At 38.6% G+C, this 19,791-nt stretch overlaps 1 protein-coding gene across 2 annotated transcripts in view; it reads right to left on the bottom strand.

Moving 5' to 3' along the window:
- gabrb3 (gamma-aminobutyric acid type A receptor subunit beta3) overlaps positions 1 to 15,567 on the bottom strand; it is a 48,053-nt gene extending 32,486 nt beyond the window's left edge. Inside the window, exons 1-3 of one of the 2 annotated variants that reach the window (XM_057338145.1) lie at positions 14,874 to 15,567; positions 14,693 to 14,784; positions 14,511 to 14,578 (exon numbers count right to left, since the gene is read on the bottom strand). In XM_057338145.1, coding sequence (XP_057194128.1) covers positions 14,511 to 14,578; positions 14,693 to 14,784; positions 14,874 to 14,953 — 240 coding nt within the window. In that variant the 5' untranslated portion in view covers positions 14,954 to 15,567. The remainder of the gene's footprint in view (positions 1 to 14,510; positions 14,579 to 14,692; positions 14,785 to 14,873) is intronic. The other variant, XM_057338144.1, reaches the window with a different exon arrangement.
- Between the last annotated feature and the right edge of the window lie 4,224 nt (positions 15,568 to 19,791).

The raw sequence follows: 19,791 nt of genomic DNA, 5'->3' as shown, positions 1-19,791 counted from the left end.
GAGAGATACAAGAGAGGGATCCCCTTATGATAAAGTGACACCACGTTCTGACAACTACACAAGTTTCCCTGTCCCCCAGATAAAAATAACAGATGAAGTGCTAGAGAAACAAACAGAGGGAGATCACTTCAAATGGGAAACCGACAAGCCATTAGTGTGGGGCTGATATGAAACACATGGGACCTTGAACTGACAATGGAACTGTGGCATGGGCTGTGTTGGCTCTCCTGTTTTTGCCAAGTGGTTGATATCCTTAGGACAACATCATGTTGACCCTGGGACAGAGAAATATAGTCGGACCGCGGAGCGGGTTTTTATCCAAAGGCCGGAGCGATCGCTCTGTCTCGCTCCGGTTCGCCAAAAATAGACTAGGCGCCTATTTTTAGCGCTGCGGCGCATCTGGTGTAAACACAAGCATAGACTAGAATGACCGCGATCAGTTCCGGTAGCCACGTCGGAGCCGTAACGTGCCGAGGATGCATGCGGTGTAAACGAGGGGTAAGGCTTCGGTTGAAAACGGCAGGTGTTAGGCATGCAGAGGAATTTTAAATTTGAGCGAGCGTGGAGCGATTTCACCGGAGCGGGATGAAATTGTAGGTGAGCGGGGAGCGGAATTGAGCAGAGCGGTCTGGTGCGACTTTGAGAGGTAGAGCGGGGGAGCGAACACCCACGTGAGCGGGGAGCAGAAATTCTCACCGCTCAGCTCCGCTCACATGCTCTGCCCTGGGACAACATTTAAATCAACCAATCAGATTTCAGAAATAAGTTTACAGTTTATTTTAAATTTAATCTTCCAACCAGGATTAGGTGCTTCTAGACCATTGTTTTTCACTTATCATTTCCCTCTAATTTTAGGGGTAACTTATGGTTAGGGTTGGGGTTTGGTGTGGGTTTAGGTCTTATTTATAAAAATGTTGTCCTGAGGACATCAACGACTTGGCAAAATCAGGTCGAGCGGCTGTGTTCAAAACGGATTACCAGTGTATTGCTGTATGCTGCTTGTTGTTTTTAAATGTATTAATTGTAAAAAAATGACACAATACATGTTATTTAATAGTAATATGCTTAATATCGTCGCTGTTCTTCTGAAACCTTGTATGTCCAAATTCGCTGTTTTTCAGGAAATGTGAAAAACACAGTACTTTTTAAATGATTACATTCTGTGTTGTCAAAGTTGACAATCACTTTATAATACTTTTTATAGGTTAGATATTTGCAAAACTCATCAAGGGTGACTAATAATAGTGATTTATGGCAAAAAATAAACATCACTAAATATGGTTGGTGATACAAGGTTTCAGAAGAACAGAAGTGATATGCAACATTTTTATAACGTAGTGAGAAAAGGTCTTAACCAGCCTGACTAAACCATGAATCAGGTAAGATATTTTAAACATTGTGGCTGGTATAACGTTTGGGTATGTTGACACAAATTGAATACACTGCTGGTCAATATGTGCAGTGTGCTTTATAGTATACAACACAATCAATGCAGATTAATTTGCAACTGTGCTTGAACACGTACTACATACTGACATACTATGGAAGTATGCTACTGTATTTCCAACACAGCCCCCACATCCTTTTTGATTGGATAGAATTGAATAGGAATCATTCATTTTGAATATTTTAATTTGTAATAATTTGGGTCTTTTAATTGTTTTTTTGTTTTTTTGTATTTTATTATTTTCCAGTCATGATGAGGATCAAAAACAGAAAAATATGAGTGTCAAAATGTCTGAAAAATCAATCAATTAGATCCACTGGTGGTCGGGGGGCATATGCTCTCACACAAAGATGTATGCCAGTCAAAGAGCATTTATATCAACTTACTTGCATAACGTCTACTTTGAACACTGAACTAAAAACAAATATAAAATACAGACTATTTTGCTGTAGGGCTTTATCCAAAGCGTACAACACTTAAAAAATTCTTTCATTTTATATAGATTTTTCTCCTGACACCAACGTGCTTCTTCCCATGCAAACAAGTGCGCTGGGAGAAACAGCTACTGTAGAGCATAGGAAAAACTTCCTGGTAACAGCGGATGAATTCCGGGGAGCGGAGAGAGATGCTCATATCCGGAGCTCTGAAACGCAACAGGCTGTAGTTAACATGGTGTTCAAAGAGGCTGATGTCACAGCGTGAACTTGCTGGTTGTCGTCTCCGCTGCCTGCGAGTGCTCTGCGGGGATAAGCCCAGGGGCTTTGCGGCGTATTGTGTATGTGTGTGTGCAAATGTTCCCGTGTCTATTGCGCCTACTAAGACTTTCAACAGGAGCTTGACAGTATCCCACAGGGCATTTTGGCATGATTTCAACAGTGGGATGTCCTCTTAACACAGGGTTCCGTCTATAATTGAAGTGGAGCTGGATGTCACCTCATAGTTTACCCAGTTTTGGAAGGCACTTCCCACAGGAGTGAAAAAACACAAATAGGATCTCTTGAATGTCTCAATAGTTTCTCTTGGATAACAATGAGTAGATGGAAAGCTCCTGTTTTTCTCCTTTAAAACAGCCTGTGATAATCTCACATGTGGCCCCTGAAGAGTTTTAGAATCAGTATTTAAATCTCAACAGACTAAATTATCTGCGCTATACTCTCCACATTCATTATGATGCAACGATATGTCGACAATAATCGGAATCAGTCGATAAAAGCAATTTTTCACACTATCGGCTACCGATGGTTGAAAGCATACGATGGTCAGGGCCGATATCCTGTAAATCAAAATAGGACAGGAAAAAGCAGTGAATTTGTGCTCTATATATACAAAATGTATAGAAACATCACCAGTTTGATGTTCAATATTAATAGTCATTATATGAATCAATGACATCAATGACTCTATGGGTTTCTTTCATTAAGAAATATAAACTTTGGTATCGGCAGATATCACTCTGTATAATCGGCTATCGGTGGTGCATCTCTAATTTTATACCTTTATAATTTTGGTAACACTTTACAATAAGGTGCTATTTGTTAACAATTAGTTAATGCATTAGCTAACATGAACTAACAATGAACAATACTTCTACAGCATTAATTAATATTAATTCATGTTAATTTCAGCATTTACTAATAGATTATTAAAATCAAATGTTGTCACTGTTAAGGTGACATATTAACATTCGTTAATGCACCATGAACTAATATGAATAACTGTCATGGCTCTGCTTCCTTAGTCATGTTTTTCTTGGTCCTGTAGCAGAGCCATGGCAAAGCTTTTGGTTATGTGTGGAGAGAAACATATTATTGTCCGTTTGACAATAATATACGTTCTCTCCAGTGTCTTGTCATTCACCCCATTCCTCTCGTTTCCTCGTTATCTTCCCCTGAGTGTTTAATTACCCACACCTGCCCCGTGTCATTATCCCTCGTTTGTCTCTCTCTATAAATACCCTCTTGTTTCTTTGTCTTGTGTTCGTGGATTACGTTTGTATGTGTTGGTGTGTGAAGTTCCTGTGTACTGCTGTGTTCCTGTTTGCTGTGAAAACCCCAGTCATGTTAGTAAGTTTTTTCAGTCTAGTTTATGTCAAATGTTGTTTATTTCAGTTTAGTGATAGTTAGTCTATGTCCTGTCATTACCCCGCTTGTCTTGTTATACCCCACCGTGGGTCTTTGTTTTGTGTTTGATTGTAATAAATATCTTTTGTTGAGTTAACCTCTTCACTGCCTGCCTGCGCTTGGGTTCTTGCACGCCAGTCGTGACAATAACTGTATTGACATGAACTAACACTGTCAAGGATTAATAAATGCTGAAAAACTAAATTGTTCATTGTTAGATAATGTTTGCAAATGCATTTACAAATGTTCACTTATAGTACTTATTGTAAAGTGTCACCAGAATTTTACTAAACTTAAACATCTATTTCTGGGAAATTGCAAACCTTATGCTTTAAAAAAAGAATGGTGTTTTTCCATAGTCACTATCAGAATTGCCACATCCATACTGATTAATAAATAGGCACATAACAATTCAAATATAATAATTATGAAGAGCCATCCCTTATCCATTTTTTGGGTATTCTGATTTGTACATTTTAATTCACAGAAATCCTACAATGTCATCACTCATAAGTTGTGTCTTTGTTGTCACATCCATAACTCATGAATATTTCCCTAATATTAAACAGAAAACATATGCATATAGAGTGATTTTTTTCTAAAGTGCCTGGACTCAACCAACAACCATTTAGAAAATTATAAACCGATGCTTCAATATATTGCTAAAAAATACATTCTCTGAAAGATTATATTTCAAGTTTTGACTGCAAATGTCACATCCATAACGCTGGAACTGCCCTTCTATTTCATCCTAGAAAATATAGCCTAACTGAAACATCTGAGACAAATTTGATTCTTCATGAGACACAATGCAGGACTCAAGTCTTCGGAGTTATTAAAGAGCAATCTTTGAGAAATAAAATTCCACTCTGGGTTAGAGAGTTCCCTGCTCCATTTGCCTCCAGGTCATTCCAACAGACACCAGCCACTGAAAGGCAAGCACACCTATTTATCCCAAAGGTGGAGATAATAGGCACTTACTGAAGTTTAGAGTTAACACTTCTATACACTGATATTATGCCTGATTGAACAATTACAGGCCACAAAGCCGACTATCAGGCTAAAAATAAAGGGGGTGAGAGCAAACAAAAGACTAAATATATTAATAATTCCAGTCTCCTTGACAACGCTTTCTCTCTCTGCAGAACGCCCACACAGGCGTGCTGAGATTTGGGCCGATACCTTGTGCGATTCTAAGGTTTCTCAGGCTTCTGCCTTCATTTTCAGTGCTTTTTCTTCTTTTACTGTACTTAGAAGGTTCTGTAAAAAAACGAGCATGCGACTCAACGGTCATGTTTTGAGTTAAAGGAAATCACCATCATTCATCATCAATAACCAAATAATGTTTCTGAAAGCTTCTTTGAGTTCCAAGCCACATAGATCAATAGATCATTTAGGCATTTTCTTAAACATACAGCTTGACCGAAGCACAGCAGGCACGACTGGAGCCTTTTGTAGATATGATTATATTTTCAGCGTTTCATGCTTTAAAAACAGTAATTTCATAAAACCACCCCCACCTCGCTGTTCACCTGGGTAAGTACCACAAACATCTTCAAATCCTGACTAAAGATGATATTGGTTTCCAGGGCAACCACTTATACTTGCCACACACATTGTGCCAGAGCGATCATCTGCTGTGTATCCATGCAGAGCTCACACTGAATATGTTTCGCTTTTGTGTTTGTGCACAGACAGAATTTCAGACTTGAGAATTTCAGTCCTCTGCGTCAGTAGCAGTTATGAAATGTTCCCTGACTTCAGCTGCTGTCAAGAAAAAGTCTCTTTCAGGCAGAGAGAATATCAGCAGCTTCATTACTTTACAGAATATGATCATTTCTATTAAGCTCAATGGTAATTCTCATTACATTCTCATTACTATAAAAAATACTGTAATACAAGGATGTTTACTTGAATCAGCATATTAATTAAAGGCAAATATTACCACAAAGTATATTCTTAAAGTGATATTTACCCCAAAAATTTAATCTCTGACATTATACACGCCCTCTTGTCATTTCAAACCTCTATGGCTTTCTTTCTTCTGCAGAACACAAAAGAAGATATAAAAAAATGTTGACTTGCATTGGTTTTGTGTCCATACAATAGAAGTCAATGTGGACCAATGGTTTTTGGTTACCAACATTCTTCAAAATATCTTATTTTGTGTTTTGCAGATAAAAGTCAGTCACACAAGTTTTAAAATGACAAGGGGGTGAGTAAATGATGACAGAATTTTCATTTTTTGGTGAACTATTCCTTTAAGATTATGTTTTTTGCATTAAGATATAATGAAATCTGGCATGCATAATTGTCACACAAATCATATATATATATATATTATATATATATATATATATATATATATATATATATATATATATAATAGGCTTAATAGGATGTTTTTTTAGGGAAATAAATTTCGAAATTTCGATTTTGTGCTGAAATACTGTTGACTAGGATATGATCTCGACAGGTTTCCCTCCCCTGCGTAGAAAAAAACAGCAGCGGTATATTGATTATGTTTGCATGCTCCTGATTTCTGAGAACTATTCTGCTCGCTAACAGCACATTTTGACAGTGTAATTTAATATTGCCTGTGCTGGGCCCCTATCAGGATTGGCTGTGTAAGCAGCATGGTCCGTTAGATGCAGATTGTATTTAATTCATTTTTATGAAAGAGCGTTAAATTTTCAACAACTTGCACACTTTTCCTGAAATGAGATTTCATGCCATAATTCTTGTGTTACTGCTCATCTCTGTGAGTCAAAATGTGTGTGTGTAACATTCACTCTTAAAAATAAAGGTGCTTAAAAGGTTCTTTGCAGCGATGGATGCCATAGAAGAACCATTTTTGGTTCCACAAAGAACCATTTTTGGTTCCACAAAGAACCATTTTTGGTTCCACAAAGAACCATTCAGCCAAAAGTTCTATAAAGAAGATGATAAATATAAGAAGATGTTAAAGGTTCTTTATGGAACCGAAAGGTTCTTCTATGGCATCGAAGAACCTTTTGAAGCACCTTTTTTTAAAGAGTGTTGTTCTCAACTCAGATACTCTGTCTTAGCCAATAATCAAGCAATGTGGATAAAAGTAAACAGTGACATTTCCTCTGTGTGTTATGTTTTATGGACAGTAATATGCATTGACACAGGGGCGTAGCTACATGATGGCCATGGGTGGCCACGGCTACCCCTGAATGATGGATGGCCACCTATCTGGCCACCTCTGTTGTGCGAAGCCGTTTTAAGATGTGTGTCGGAGTTTAAACGGAGTGCTGCGCAGATCATTTAGCGTATGCACTGAAAGTAACGCGAGAACATTACTCTCGCGTTAATATGATATCATACGCAGACGCACTGACACAAACAGTCCGAGCGCTATAGCTGAACAGTTGCTAACCACTTCGTGAGAATGTACTGTCTGTGTACCATGGAAGTTCATCGCGAGCAGAAGGATCGAGTCAGTAAAATCAGTCTTGTTTAACTGGATTTCATTCATTAATTACATTTTCGCGAAAGTTTAAGTTGGGGTACTGCAATGTTTATTTTCTAGAAACAATGCTAACTTACTGCAAATGATAGCTAGCAAATTATTTTAAAATAATGTTAGCACATGAAAGCATAGCAAATAAATTGTTTACTTTACGTTCTTTGTGTATGTTTTTGACCAGCAAACTATGTGTAATGAAGAACTGGTGTAAATTACAGTAGAAGTTAAAGAATTTCTGTCTGTAAGGATTTTTTGGTCACCCTACTAAAATCACTGGGTCTTACCTGGCCACCTCTAAAAAAAGTTCTTGCTACGCCCCTGCATTGATATCAGAACATAACATTATACTGAAAACTTGTATCTCATTTTAAAGTGATAGTTCACCCCAAAAGGACAATTCTGTCATCAGTGACTTTCTTTTTTCCGACAAGAGGGTGAGTAAATGATGACAGAATTTCCATTGTTGGGGTGAACTATCAAAGCTGAATCATTGTGGATATGATGTAATATAATTCAGTTTATGAATCCCACAATAATGCTAATGTGAAGGTATTTGTACAAAAAAGCAACTAAAGTAATTGCTCAGGGCTCAATATAAATTAAGCTCTATTGACAACATCCATCACATGCTGATTACCGCTGAACATTTTCCACTCATCATTCTATGTGTTAAAACAAATAAAAAAGTAGTGTTTACAGTAATACACTTACTATTTAAGTGTCCGATGAGAGACACCAAAATAAACATCCAAATTTTTTCTCATTCTCTCTCAAAATTGTTTTAAAAGACAATTTGTTTTCAAACAATGTACATTAAGCAATGTAAAATGTACCTGACTTATTTTAAAAACTTCCAACACATTATGGCAAACAATTTTCACAAACTAAATGCACAAAATAATGGTAGTGTGTACAGGTAAATTCAAGACAATGACTCATTCAACCAACCAAAAAACTATGGCATTTTTTCCTAGGAAACCCCCTCTGGGGTAAAAATCTGAAGTGCATCTCAGTGTAACGGTCTTGTCTCAGCCTGTGCACTCGATTGCTGTGGGAAAAGCTCAAATTCTCCTGTAATTTCTACCTATGTCACCACAGAACCTCTGGGACCGCTACTTTCGTCACATAATATGACAGCAAGTCGTTCTGAAAACATACTCTATTGATCTTGCACTTCTTGGTTTTATAAACATACGCATTAACCAAAAACTCAATTGTGTTTCATGTCTGTCTCTGACACGTCAGTCTGGCTAATGAGGTACCACAGTTTAATGTCTGACACACACGCATACACACATAGACACAAGCACACGCTGCCTGCCCACCTGACACTCTGTTAGAGCGAGGCTCATTGCCATGGTAGCTGGCTATTTATACACTACGCCGCACAATCAGGCCCTGTCACAGTCAACAGGGGTGTAAGAAAAGCCGAGGATCTGTCAATCAATCAGGACATATTTTTCTGTGACTCCCTGGCTAATGGCCAGAGTTAACAGGCTGGACTCATCAAGGATGGACCAGGCATCTGTATGTGCAATTCTGTCATTATATTACGTCTATCAATCTATCACACACAACACAGGCCTGTGACATGCAATATTTTTCATTTAAATTAATCATTTTCTCACTCTCATATCAATCCAAGCCTGTATGACTGTGTGACTTTTCTCAAAAAATCTTGATTTCGGAATATTTTTCGAGTTGTTCCAAATCTGTATGAATTTCTTTGTTCTGATGAACACAGAGAAAGATATTTGGAAGAATGCTTATAACCAGACAGATTTTGCCCCCCGTTGACTCCCATAGGAAAAATTACCTTATACATTTTTATGTTCTGTTGAACACAAAAGAAGACATTTTGAAGAATGTAGGACAGCAAACAGTACTGGGGCACTTTTGACTATCATTTTATTTTTTCCTACTGTGGTAGTCAATGGGGGGTAAAATCTGTCTTGTTATAAGCATTCTTCCAAATACCTTTCTCTGTGTTCAGCAGACCAAAGACATTTCTACAGATTTGGAACAACTCGAATGTAAGTAAATGATTTTTCATTTTTGGGTGACGTATCCCTTTAAGATTTCAATGTAAACACCCACTGTTATAATTGGCTAACATGGAAATTGCCCCCCTTAAAAAAATGCACAACTGAGAATAATGGCCCAATAATGTTTGATCCACAGTCTGATCTAGAATCCAAACACAATGAACCAGCACCACAACCACAAAGAATACTACACCCTAAGCATAACACTTCTGAAATAACAATGAGGAAACTCATCAAAGTCTGTGCACTCCCAAATACCCTAAACCATAATTATCATAGTCATCAGTAGATTAATCACTAGAATTAAACAGGTTACTTCTTAAGTCCAATAGTTTTTAACTGCACCATCTTTCAATAAGAGTTTCTTTGTAAAACCTGCATCATTTTACTAATTCGCAGTCTGAATTGTGCCAAACAGACACATAATCCAACACAGACAGCATCCACCGCTTTGTTAAAATGAGGTTCACCATTCTTTCCTAATGATGACAGTAGGGTTGCATCATATTAATGAAAAATGCGATACGGGATAACCTGCTACATGTAAATAATTTGACATATGATATGCGATGCAAAAATGCTTCAAGTTTGTTAAATCAGTATCAATTAAATTACAACACATTTAAAAGCTGAAAATGATCTAACCAACATGCATGTTTCATTTATTAATTTATGATTTACAAAGTATATTTATTTTAATATATTTTAGGCAATATTTTATAACTAGCTATAATCTGGTATGACATTTCTGGGGGGTGATATAGCTTCAGATCTACACACAAGATTTTTGTCCACAGTTGTTTTAGGATCACATGCTTTTACACTTCAGTCCAGACTTGGCACAAACATCAGCTTAGGTCAGCAAACATTAAATGCAGTTATTTCACATTCAGACTTCTTTAAACGTTTGAAAAAGCTCTGCTCTGATACAAAAGTCCTATTCAAGCAGGGATGTTAAGAACAAATACCCTTTGAAGGCAACCTGGGGTCGAGGAAATTGTAAATAATTTAAATTCTTAAAGACTTTTGTGTTGTCAGCAACACTTACAGGAAAACCTGTATTCAACACTCCAGGGGCCTTTTACTGGAATTAACCAAACACAAAGTGAAGGCCACTCGGTGTGACATATTGACAGCTTTAGGTCCTCCTATGTGTGTATGCGTGTCCCCTTTTATATATATCAGAGTAACAAACAGTAGAGTTTAGTATATACACTCACCTAAAGGATTATTAGGAACACCTGTTCAATTTCTCATTAATGCAATTATCTAATCAACCAATCACATGGCAGTTGCTTCAATGCATTTAGGGGTGTGGTCCTGGTCAAGACAATCTCCTGAACTCCAAACTGAATGTCAGAATGGGAAAGAAAGGTGATTTAAGCAATTTTGAGCGTGGCATGGTTGTTGGTGCCAGACGGGCCGGTCTGAGTATTTCACAATCTGCTCAGTTACTGGGATTTTCACGCACAACCATTTCTAGGGTTTACAAAGAATGGTGTGAAAAGGGAAAAACATCCAGTATGCGGCAGTCCTGTGGGCGAAAATGCCTTGTTGATGCTAGAGGTCAGAGGAGAATGGGCCGACTGATTCAAGCTGATAGAAGAGCAACTTTGACTGAAATAACCACTCGTTACAACCGAGGTATGCAGCAAAGCATTTGTGAAGCCACAACACGCACAACCTTGAGGCAGATGGGCTACAACAGCAGAAGACCCCACCGGGTACCACTCATCTCCACTACAAATAGGAAAAAGAGGCTACAATTTGCACGAGCTCACCAAAATTGGACAGTTGAAGACTGGAAAAATGTTGCCTGGTCTGATGAGTCTCGATTTCTGTTGAGACATTCAAATGGTAGAGTCAGAATTTGGCGTAAACAGAATGAGAACATGGATCCATCATGCCTTGTTACCACTGTGCAGGCTGGTGGTGGTGGTGTAATGGTGTGGGGGATGTTTTCTTGGCACACTTTAGGCCCCTTAGTGCCAATTGGGCATCGTTTAAATGCCACGGCCTACCTGAGCATTGTTTCTGACCATGTCCATCCCTTTATGACCACCATGTACCCATCCTCTAATGGCTACTTCCAGCAGGATAATGCACCATGTCACAAAGCTCGAATCATTTCAAATTGGTTTCTTGAACATGACAATGAGTTCACTGTACTAGAATGGCCCCCACAGTCACCAGATCTCAACCCGATAGAACATCTTTGGGATGTGGTGGAACGGGAGCTTCGTGCCCTGGATGTGCATCCCACAAATCTCCATCAACTGCAAGATGCTATCCTATCAATATGGGCCAACATTTCTAAAGAATGCTTTCAGCACCTTGTTGAATCAATGCCACGTAGAATTAAGGCAGTTCTGAAGGCGAAAGGGGGTCAAACACCGTATTAGTATGGTGTTCCTAATAATCCTTTAGGTGAGTGTATAGTAAAATTAGATTAACATGGACATCTCATGTGGTAAATTGAGTAACGTGCAGCTAAGAGTGACATGCTGTAAACATGTGCTGTGTGAGCATTTACCCTAACTAGTATGTTAAATATCAGGTAAACATAACTTCCATATAGATATTTTGTGTTTACATTGACCAGTATTATGTGCCATAATAGCCATATTAGCCTCAATGACCAGCAGAGAGTTGTTTGCCCCTTGTGTTGCTTAAAGTTTGTAGGAAGCAAATCTGCACAATATGACCAGTTTTTGTCACAAGCATGTGTGAGACACGGTTATCTTTGGAAGTAAATTCCAAATGGTGACATTGTTCAAACAAATCAAGTCAATATTCTGAAGCTAAAACAAATACAATGAAAATCAGGTTTTCAGGACCAAGGACAGCGACACAAGCACTGCCTAAACCAGCGGTTCTCAAACTTTTTCGTTGTAAGGCCCCCTTTGTATAGAGTGCATCGCTTTGCGGTCCCCCAAATAAAGACTTATAATCTTAAATTTAACATTTTTACTTAAACAAAAACATATTCGGTTATGCAATGATGAAACATCAATTCTTTTGTCTGGTGGTCTTATTTTTCTGATGTTTGATTGCATAAAATCTATGATCAATTTATATATTTCATAAAATCCCACAAAATCTGTGGCCCCCCTGGATCCATCTCGGGAGCCCCCAGTTTGAGAACTACTGGTCTAAACAGTTTGTCATCCAACTTTTATACATATACGTAGACACTCTTATTTTCATTTTACCATACACAAAAACACGCTTATATCCCAAAGTCTTTAAAGATAATCTCAAGAGATATGAGCCACTAGAACCATTTGTTCATATATAAAGAGGCTATAGATTTGTGTGTGTGTGCACGGATATGACTGTGTTGGTAATGTTTCATATAGCTCTCTATTTTTGTCATTCCCTGGATGCTTAACTGTCTCACAGAATAATAATCACATTGGCTACTGTAATCCCTACTGTGCACAGAGGTTTCCCTGATATCCCCACTGCGCTCAGAGCTTTGCCGAACTGAGCCTCCCCGTCTCACACACGTTCGCTTCCTCCCTCCGCCTGGATCACTGCTATTAACAATATGGGTCAACCCGGCCAAGTAATCCTAATTTGTACCTCTAAAGAAAGAAAATCCATTATACAGAAATAACTAATCTGTAAAGAGCAAACACCATTCTTAGGCTGGAAAATCCTGTTAGCGCCTGCTTGATTACCTTACCATTCGACTTCCTGTGCAGGCACTCCGACTTCAGTCACATGACTAACCCCACCAAATGGCTTGTATCTGCAGCGGTGTTGATTTCTGCTATAAACTAAGTTAATATTTCATGCTGATGGGGTCAGTTTTACTCCACGGGAGAAAAAACATTAAATGTGGCTATAGTGAATAATTAACATACCTGATAAGACTAAGTGTGGCTGTGCTTAATTATTAATGATGTTAATATTGCAAAAATGCGCTGATCGATGCATCACTACAGCGAGTGGGAGAAGCGAGTGAAAGATGTGGGCGGAACAGCTGAGCTGAGTGGTATAACATTACAGACAGCTCCAATCAGAATGATGTAATAATGGTTCTGGAGTTTTCTTCCCAGCAATAAAACTACTTCGAAACTGAGTGACACAAAAATGCTCATTAACACGGTAACAGGTTGACCTGGATAACAGGGACAAATATTTGAGATGAGAAACTATGCCAGATGTGGGCAACATTCAATTTCTAGCTTGTTTGATTTTTAAGATGATTTTTGTTACTTTATTTTTTCTGAGCATAGGTGTGTCTGGGGGTAATCCAGTATTAAGTCACCTTGTTTAACTCGCACCTTTAAAACTAAGACCACAAGTGATACAGTATACGTCTAATCTCTGCGTGGTCCCTGCATCAAAATCACAAAAATCACAAAAATACTACGTTTTATAACTACATTTTTCATTTTGTTTGAGATCAATTCTATCACTCTATCAAGACGTACACCAGACAAATGTTATCATGTCAATGTGCGTCAACTTTATGATTGGCTTAAACAGCCTGTCATCGGAATAAATGCAGGTCCTGGTGACCTCCTGTGTCACAGTTAATAGGCTTCGCTGTGTGTCCTTAGCGTATGTGTCCATCCCCTCGTTTACTAAGAGGGGCTCTAAGATGAGAGCATCCTCTATTCAGTGCCCAGGTGAGAGGGCTAACCCATCTGCATATTCATGACTGTGAAATGGACACGGTCACCATGGAGACAGCTCAGTCTCATATGCTGATGTGGACACTGACCATTGATGACTTTCGATGCTACATATCTGACAGGACTTCCACAGCCAGCAAACATAGAATAGACAAATGTGACACAATAAGTAATGCTCCAAATCAAACTTTTCTTGTGTGAGAAACATGAAAACAGTCGTGAAAGACACATTCATATACTAACTATCCACTATTCGGTTGTGAACCCATTTTCTTTGACACCACTTCAGATAGCAGTTATTACTCCAGTCCTACAAACTTTTGAATAAAAGGACTTCTAACCCTAAACAAGCGGGAAATAGCCCGACTTGTTTTCACATCATGATCATGAGAAATCACTATCACCTAATTTTGAATTTGATTTGCTGGTGCTGATCTGCACTGCCAGAGCACTGACATGATGAGAAAACACAACTTCCACCACTGACAGGAATCTTCTAATCAAATATTTTACATCGTCTATTACATTGATTGAGCAGACTCAGTCTTCTGCTATCAGGTAAAAGACAATAAACTATGTTTTTTCAGCAACATGATAAGACCAGCACAGATTAATAAACACATCAACAATATAAATCATGTTAGCATTTCACTACTTTATATGAGCCCCATCAAGTTTCTCAACAGGTCTGCACGAGCGCACATATACTACAAATTAATTAGTTTACAAAACAATTAAACAGTAAGAAGGAAGACATACCATGTTGACCTCAGACACCATGTCTATGCTCGCCACATCGATGCTCATCCCAACTGCCACCGGTGCACCTTTAACGACAGAAAACTTAAACCTCAAGTTCACCGAGACCGCATATTAGGATCTTTAAAGTATTACGTAACGTTGAAAATTAGGTAGGCTATAATAAAGTAGCAACATCTTACCTCCAAAGTCAGGTCGCAGACGAATGTCGTACCCTTTCAACAGCTTGTCTACCGTCTCCTTGACAAAAGACATATTTCCTGGTCCATTGGCGCTGAAAAGAAACAATAAAGACGGTTATTCCATCATATTAGAGAGCCCGGGAGGTCCATGCTCGCGCGCGTCTCCGCCAGCTCTTCTTACCTTTGAGCACAGCACATCACTGCCACAATTACCGGTAATGAAAGAACACCAAACAGCCTTCGTTTCTGTTTCCCAAACATTCCTTAAACTCTTTCGGAAAAGGAATCGAGCGACAAAAGCGTAGGTAACAGGTTACGTTATTCCATCAGTAGGTCTTTGCTAAAGAAGTCATTGATGACTCCCAATTACTGTCAAACACGCGGAAACAAATCGCCGCAATCCGGGTTTTCGCTCTCTCGCGGAGACTGTGTTATTTGGATAGGTTCTCGGTAAATACAATGCATTTTGCCCAAGACACTACCGGAGCTTGCAGCAGGGGAGTCGGTGTTTGGGGCTCAGCCAGATCTCCATCCTTCGATAATAACGCCCGGTGCTGCGCTGTGCCGAATCTACACCCTCTGTTGAAGTCACAGTCTTACGCCTCTTTTTGATTTGAGCTATAAGCAAAGGAAGGTCTGACTAGTTGATTAGGCAAACTGGATATTGCGCAACATTATAGACGTATTTTTAGTTTTTCTTTAAATTCACTGATGACTCCGGGAAAACGTGAGAATTCCAAACTGAAACTGAAAGTTCGAAAATTGAGTTCGGCAACAGTAACCTATAACCACGCAAGCCAGGAGTGTGATGAAATTGGCATATGAGCACGAGGGTTTCGCTATAAGCGTTCACGTGACTTGATGTTCCACGAGCTATGGCGCGAACGCAGTTTTATGGACAGCGCCGAGTTTACTTTTAGTCAACATTATAATAGTAAAAGCAGGACACACCCACATGAGAAATTGTTGTGGTGTCAGCAAAATTGAGAAAAAAAGAAAAAAGTATGTGTGTGTTTAAGTTTAAGAGCAGAAGTTTGCGTTTTAGTCGTGGCTTGATTCAGCTTTGTATTCAAGAGATCGACGGCATTCAGAAAAGGGTACCATTTTTGTGCTGTTAGTGCAGAACTTTAATTCAACCTGTGTACATAAATTCAAAGCGCTGAGGAAAAAGCAGCCAACAACTCCGCAGTACAGTCACGACTTTCTTATGTTATAAGAAATGTAGGCATTTTAAGAGATGTTACTTCACACACTAGCGTCATATCTGTGGTATTTTACGTGAATGCGGTCATAACTGTTAAGTAGCCTCGACTCTTTCCTTCAATCTGAGTGTGGACGCGCGTGCGCTCTCTCTCTTTCTCTCAGCTGCGCGATCTTCTCCAAAGGTATCAAATGGCATTGCTTTAGAAATGTATTAGCGCATTACACCTCCTGTACTGCATACCTCTGAGCACGCGCACACACATAGTGATAAACAGATCAGCACGTGGAGTGCAAGAAGAATAATGCTGCTTCATTGACACCTTCGGTGATGGAATCAATCTGATATATTACTTGTCCTTACCACCACTCACCATCAGTGGATATTAAGGCTCCACCAGTGAGCCTTTAGACAATTTTATTATATGTAATCAGATTTGCAATGAGGCCTGACAGTCTGCTGGAGATTTAGCATAGGTAAATGGCTGCTACCAAGGCTTTAAAAGTCATCATTAAATTAAAACCTGTTAATTTGACCTGTGTCCAGAATTACAGGCCCAATTGCTCGGACTGAACAGAAAGGTAGTTTACAGGAGGCATTGGTGGATTGACGCAGTCATTGGTTGAAGTTAGTGGCCTTCTTAAATCCCTTATGCTGCATTAAGGCTGGTGTGTGCGGACCAATGCCGCCCTAATGCTTTTAGACGCAGACGCCGGATACAGAGGGATGTGGCTGTGCTTCCTGGTACTGATTCGGAAGCTTTATTCCAGAGAGGCGAAGGCAGAGATTCCTCTAAAATGTTATTGGAGGCTCTTTCTTCTTTTGTCCTCAAGTACATATTATTCTGTTCTAGGATGGCTACATTTAGCTATTGATCCACTGTCTGAAAGAATGTTAGGTTGATATTAGGATACGATAATAGATACATTTAGATAGCCCTCTACGATTTGAATTGTTGGTGAATTGTCTCTTAAATCTTAGAATTATTTCTAGAACATTCTATTTGCCAATGCAATTTTTTTCACCGTTTAACCTGACACTTGGCATTCATAGAAAAGTATTCAATAATAATAATGTTGCTAAAAATGGTTTCCGGAGAGCCGTGCAGTATTTTGGGAAATGATTTCTATATGCTTCTTACTACATAAACATTTATCAGGAACAGATACTATAAGGAGAGAGATGGGAAGTGAGGGTTGTACTGAACAGCACTTACCCACACACACCCACATCTCATCATCCAAACAAAGCACTCCACTCACACATCATCTGCAGATGCGAAGGCTCCTCAGTGTGTGGGTTGAGCAAATGGCAGCAAGTCACGGTCACACACCAAGCCAAATGCTGGTAAAGACTTTATAATCAAACTGGCTGTGGGAGGACTGAAACCCTTTACTATGATCTCTGTCTCTATGGCCAAAAAAGTATTTAAAATGGGCAGTCTCCTCTGACCCCTCCTATTGTGAGGTGTAAGCCAGTGTTCCCAAAGCCCACTAGATGTTCGAAACGTTCAGAATGTTCTAATCTACTGTGGGATGAGCTAGTGCAATATCACTGAGCGAGAATGAAAACAAAATACTGGCTTCCTCTAAAAAGGTTTTTTTCTTTTATTAGTGTCAAGTCGCAGATGCAGAAGACATCCCTCCTCCACATGCCCCCACAACCTCCTCCAGATTAAATGGATGCAGATAAATAGATCCTGTGGATGAAGTGAATATTGCGCTGTGCTAAATAATTTATATATGTATGTGGCTGACATTGGGGCCTGATTTCTTTTAGATTGTGACAGAACTCACTGCAAAATAACTTGTAATACAGATCGAATAATACAGATAAAGTGAGAGAGAGAGCAAAAATTGACTTCTTTTTTAAAACCCCTGTTGTTTCAGATCTGTATGGCTGACTGACTTCTTTAGATTGCAAAAGAGATCTGAGGTAGAATGTGTGTGACTGACAGCCTCAGTCAGTATTCCCTTTCATTGTGTAGTGTTAACATTCTTTTATTTTTCTCTTGTGTTCCACTGAAGAAAGTGAAAAATGAGGATGAACATGACAACAGATACATTTTTGGTGAATTATGCTGTTTACCTTAAAATTACATGAAAGGGATAGTTCACCCAAATATGAAAATGTCTTCATTTTTTCACCCTCTTGGCATTTTGGCCAATTTGTTGAAGAATGTTCATACGAACAACGGCGGTACTCATTGGCTTGCATTGGTTTTGTGTCCAAACAAGAAGTGAATGGATACCGCCGTGGTTACCAGCATTTTTCAAAATATCATATTTTGTGTTCTTTGGAAGAAAGAAACTCATACAGGTTTGAAATGACAAGATGGTGAGTAAATTTCATTTTTGGGTAAATTAAAATGAATCTTTTCACCACATGTAGTCAATAACTTACCTTGTGTCATAGAATGCAAACAGTTTTTTATTCCCATCCACAGCATTCCTGCAAAACAGAGAAAGGAATTGGTTTACAATTAACAATGGAATGTTACTAATTTTACAATAAATTATTTTATATCATGTAACATTGGCTTGTGTCCTCTAAAAAAGACAACTTTTTAAAACTCTGACCTATTAAATTAATTCCCAAATGACATCTGATACATGGCTTGAATTCAAACTGGCAGGAATGATGGTTGTAATTATCCTGTTCTGATAATCTTAGTTATTCAAGCTCTGTTTAACATGCCCACATACTGTACGCAATAACTAAATCAAGATTTTCAGATTCTCACAGGGCACAGGTGGACTGGAGATGTAACAGCTGTACTGGTGTGAGAGTACACACATCAAGTATTCAGTATTTACACATCAATATTAGTGTTCGGACTGAAGCGTTTAAAAAAAATAAATCCCCAGAATGCATGACTAATATCACATTGTTAGTTTTTGTTTATGTCTCACAATGATGCAATGAGACTTCATGAACCTTGAATTAATGTTGCTTAGGAAATACATTCAGTTTTTTTGCAACCAGCACTGTGACAAAATGTGAACATTTTGGGGAGGTTTTCCAGACAGGGATTATTTTAAACCAGGACTAGGTTTTAGTTAAATTAGCATACTCTGTGCATCTTGAAACAAAACAATCGTACTGATGTATTTTAAAATATGTCAGTATGAGTTGTTTTAAATCAAGATACCTCTAACGTTTAAGTTAGAGGTGTCGGGGTTTAACGTTTAAACCCTGTCTGGGAAACCGCCCCATAATGTTTAATTTAGTCTGAATCGTTTTGGTGCTCCTATAGGCTACTGTAAATCGGTGTAACATCCCTCAACAGTACTTTAATCTGGATATTTAAGTGCATCTTTACTGGGTCACACAAAAGCAATGATTTATTGAATGGAAAAAGATCATCTTTAAGGTTTAAGTGGCGGTTTCCCAGACAAGGATTATCTTAAACCAGGACTAGGCCTTAGTTAAATTAGGATAATTAAGTTGTTTTAAAAAACATACTTTACAAAAAAATATTACTGTGTGCATCTTGAGACAAAACAATCACAGTGATATATTTTAAGATATGTCAGTGCAAGTTGTTTTCGATCAAGGCATCTCTCACATTTAAATTAGTCTGAGACTAGGCTTAAACCCTGTCTGGGAAACCGCCCCATAGTGTTTGTATTAAGTCAACAATCCCACATTCCTAACAGTAGGCTTGTTTATGTCTGATGAAAATTTTGCACTCTCACTGCCAATCCGAACTTTTATACATGCTGTGTATTACGTTTATGTAGGCTACTACAGTAAGCCTACATATCCTGTCAGTCGTCCCCAATTCAGCAGAAACTGTGATAAGTTTTACTCAAGAACATGAAATTGGAGTTGGTTGTCTTCTGTTCTGGTTGTCATGTATTAACCAAGTTTAGGCACTGCGGAGTCATTTTCATCT

Source organism: Triplophysa rosa, linkage group LG7 (assembly GCF_024868665.1).
Source record: "Triplophysa rosa linkage group LG7, Trosa_1v2, whole genome shotgun sequence".
Lineage (NCBI taxonomy): Eukaryota > Metazoa > Chordata > Actinopteri > Cypriniformes > Nemacheilidae > Triplophysa > Triplophysa rosa.
Note: the sequence above shows the minus strand (reverse complement) of the source record. Positions and strands in the feature narration are given on the sequence as shown.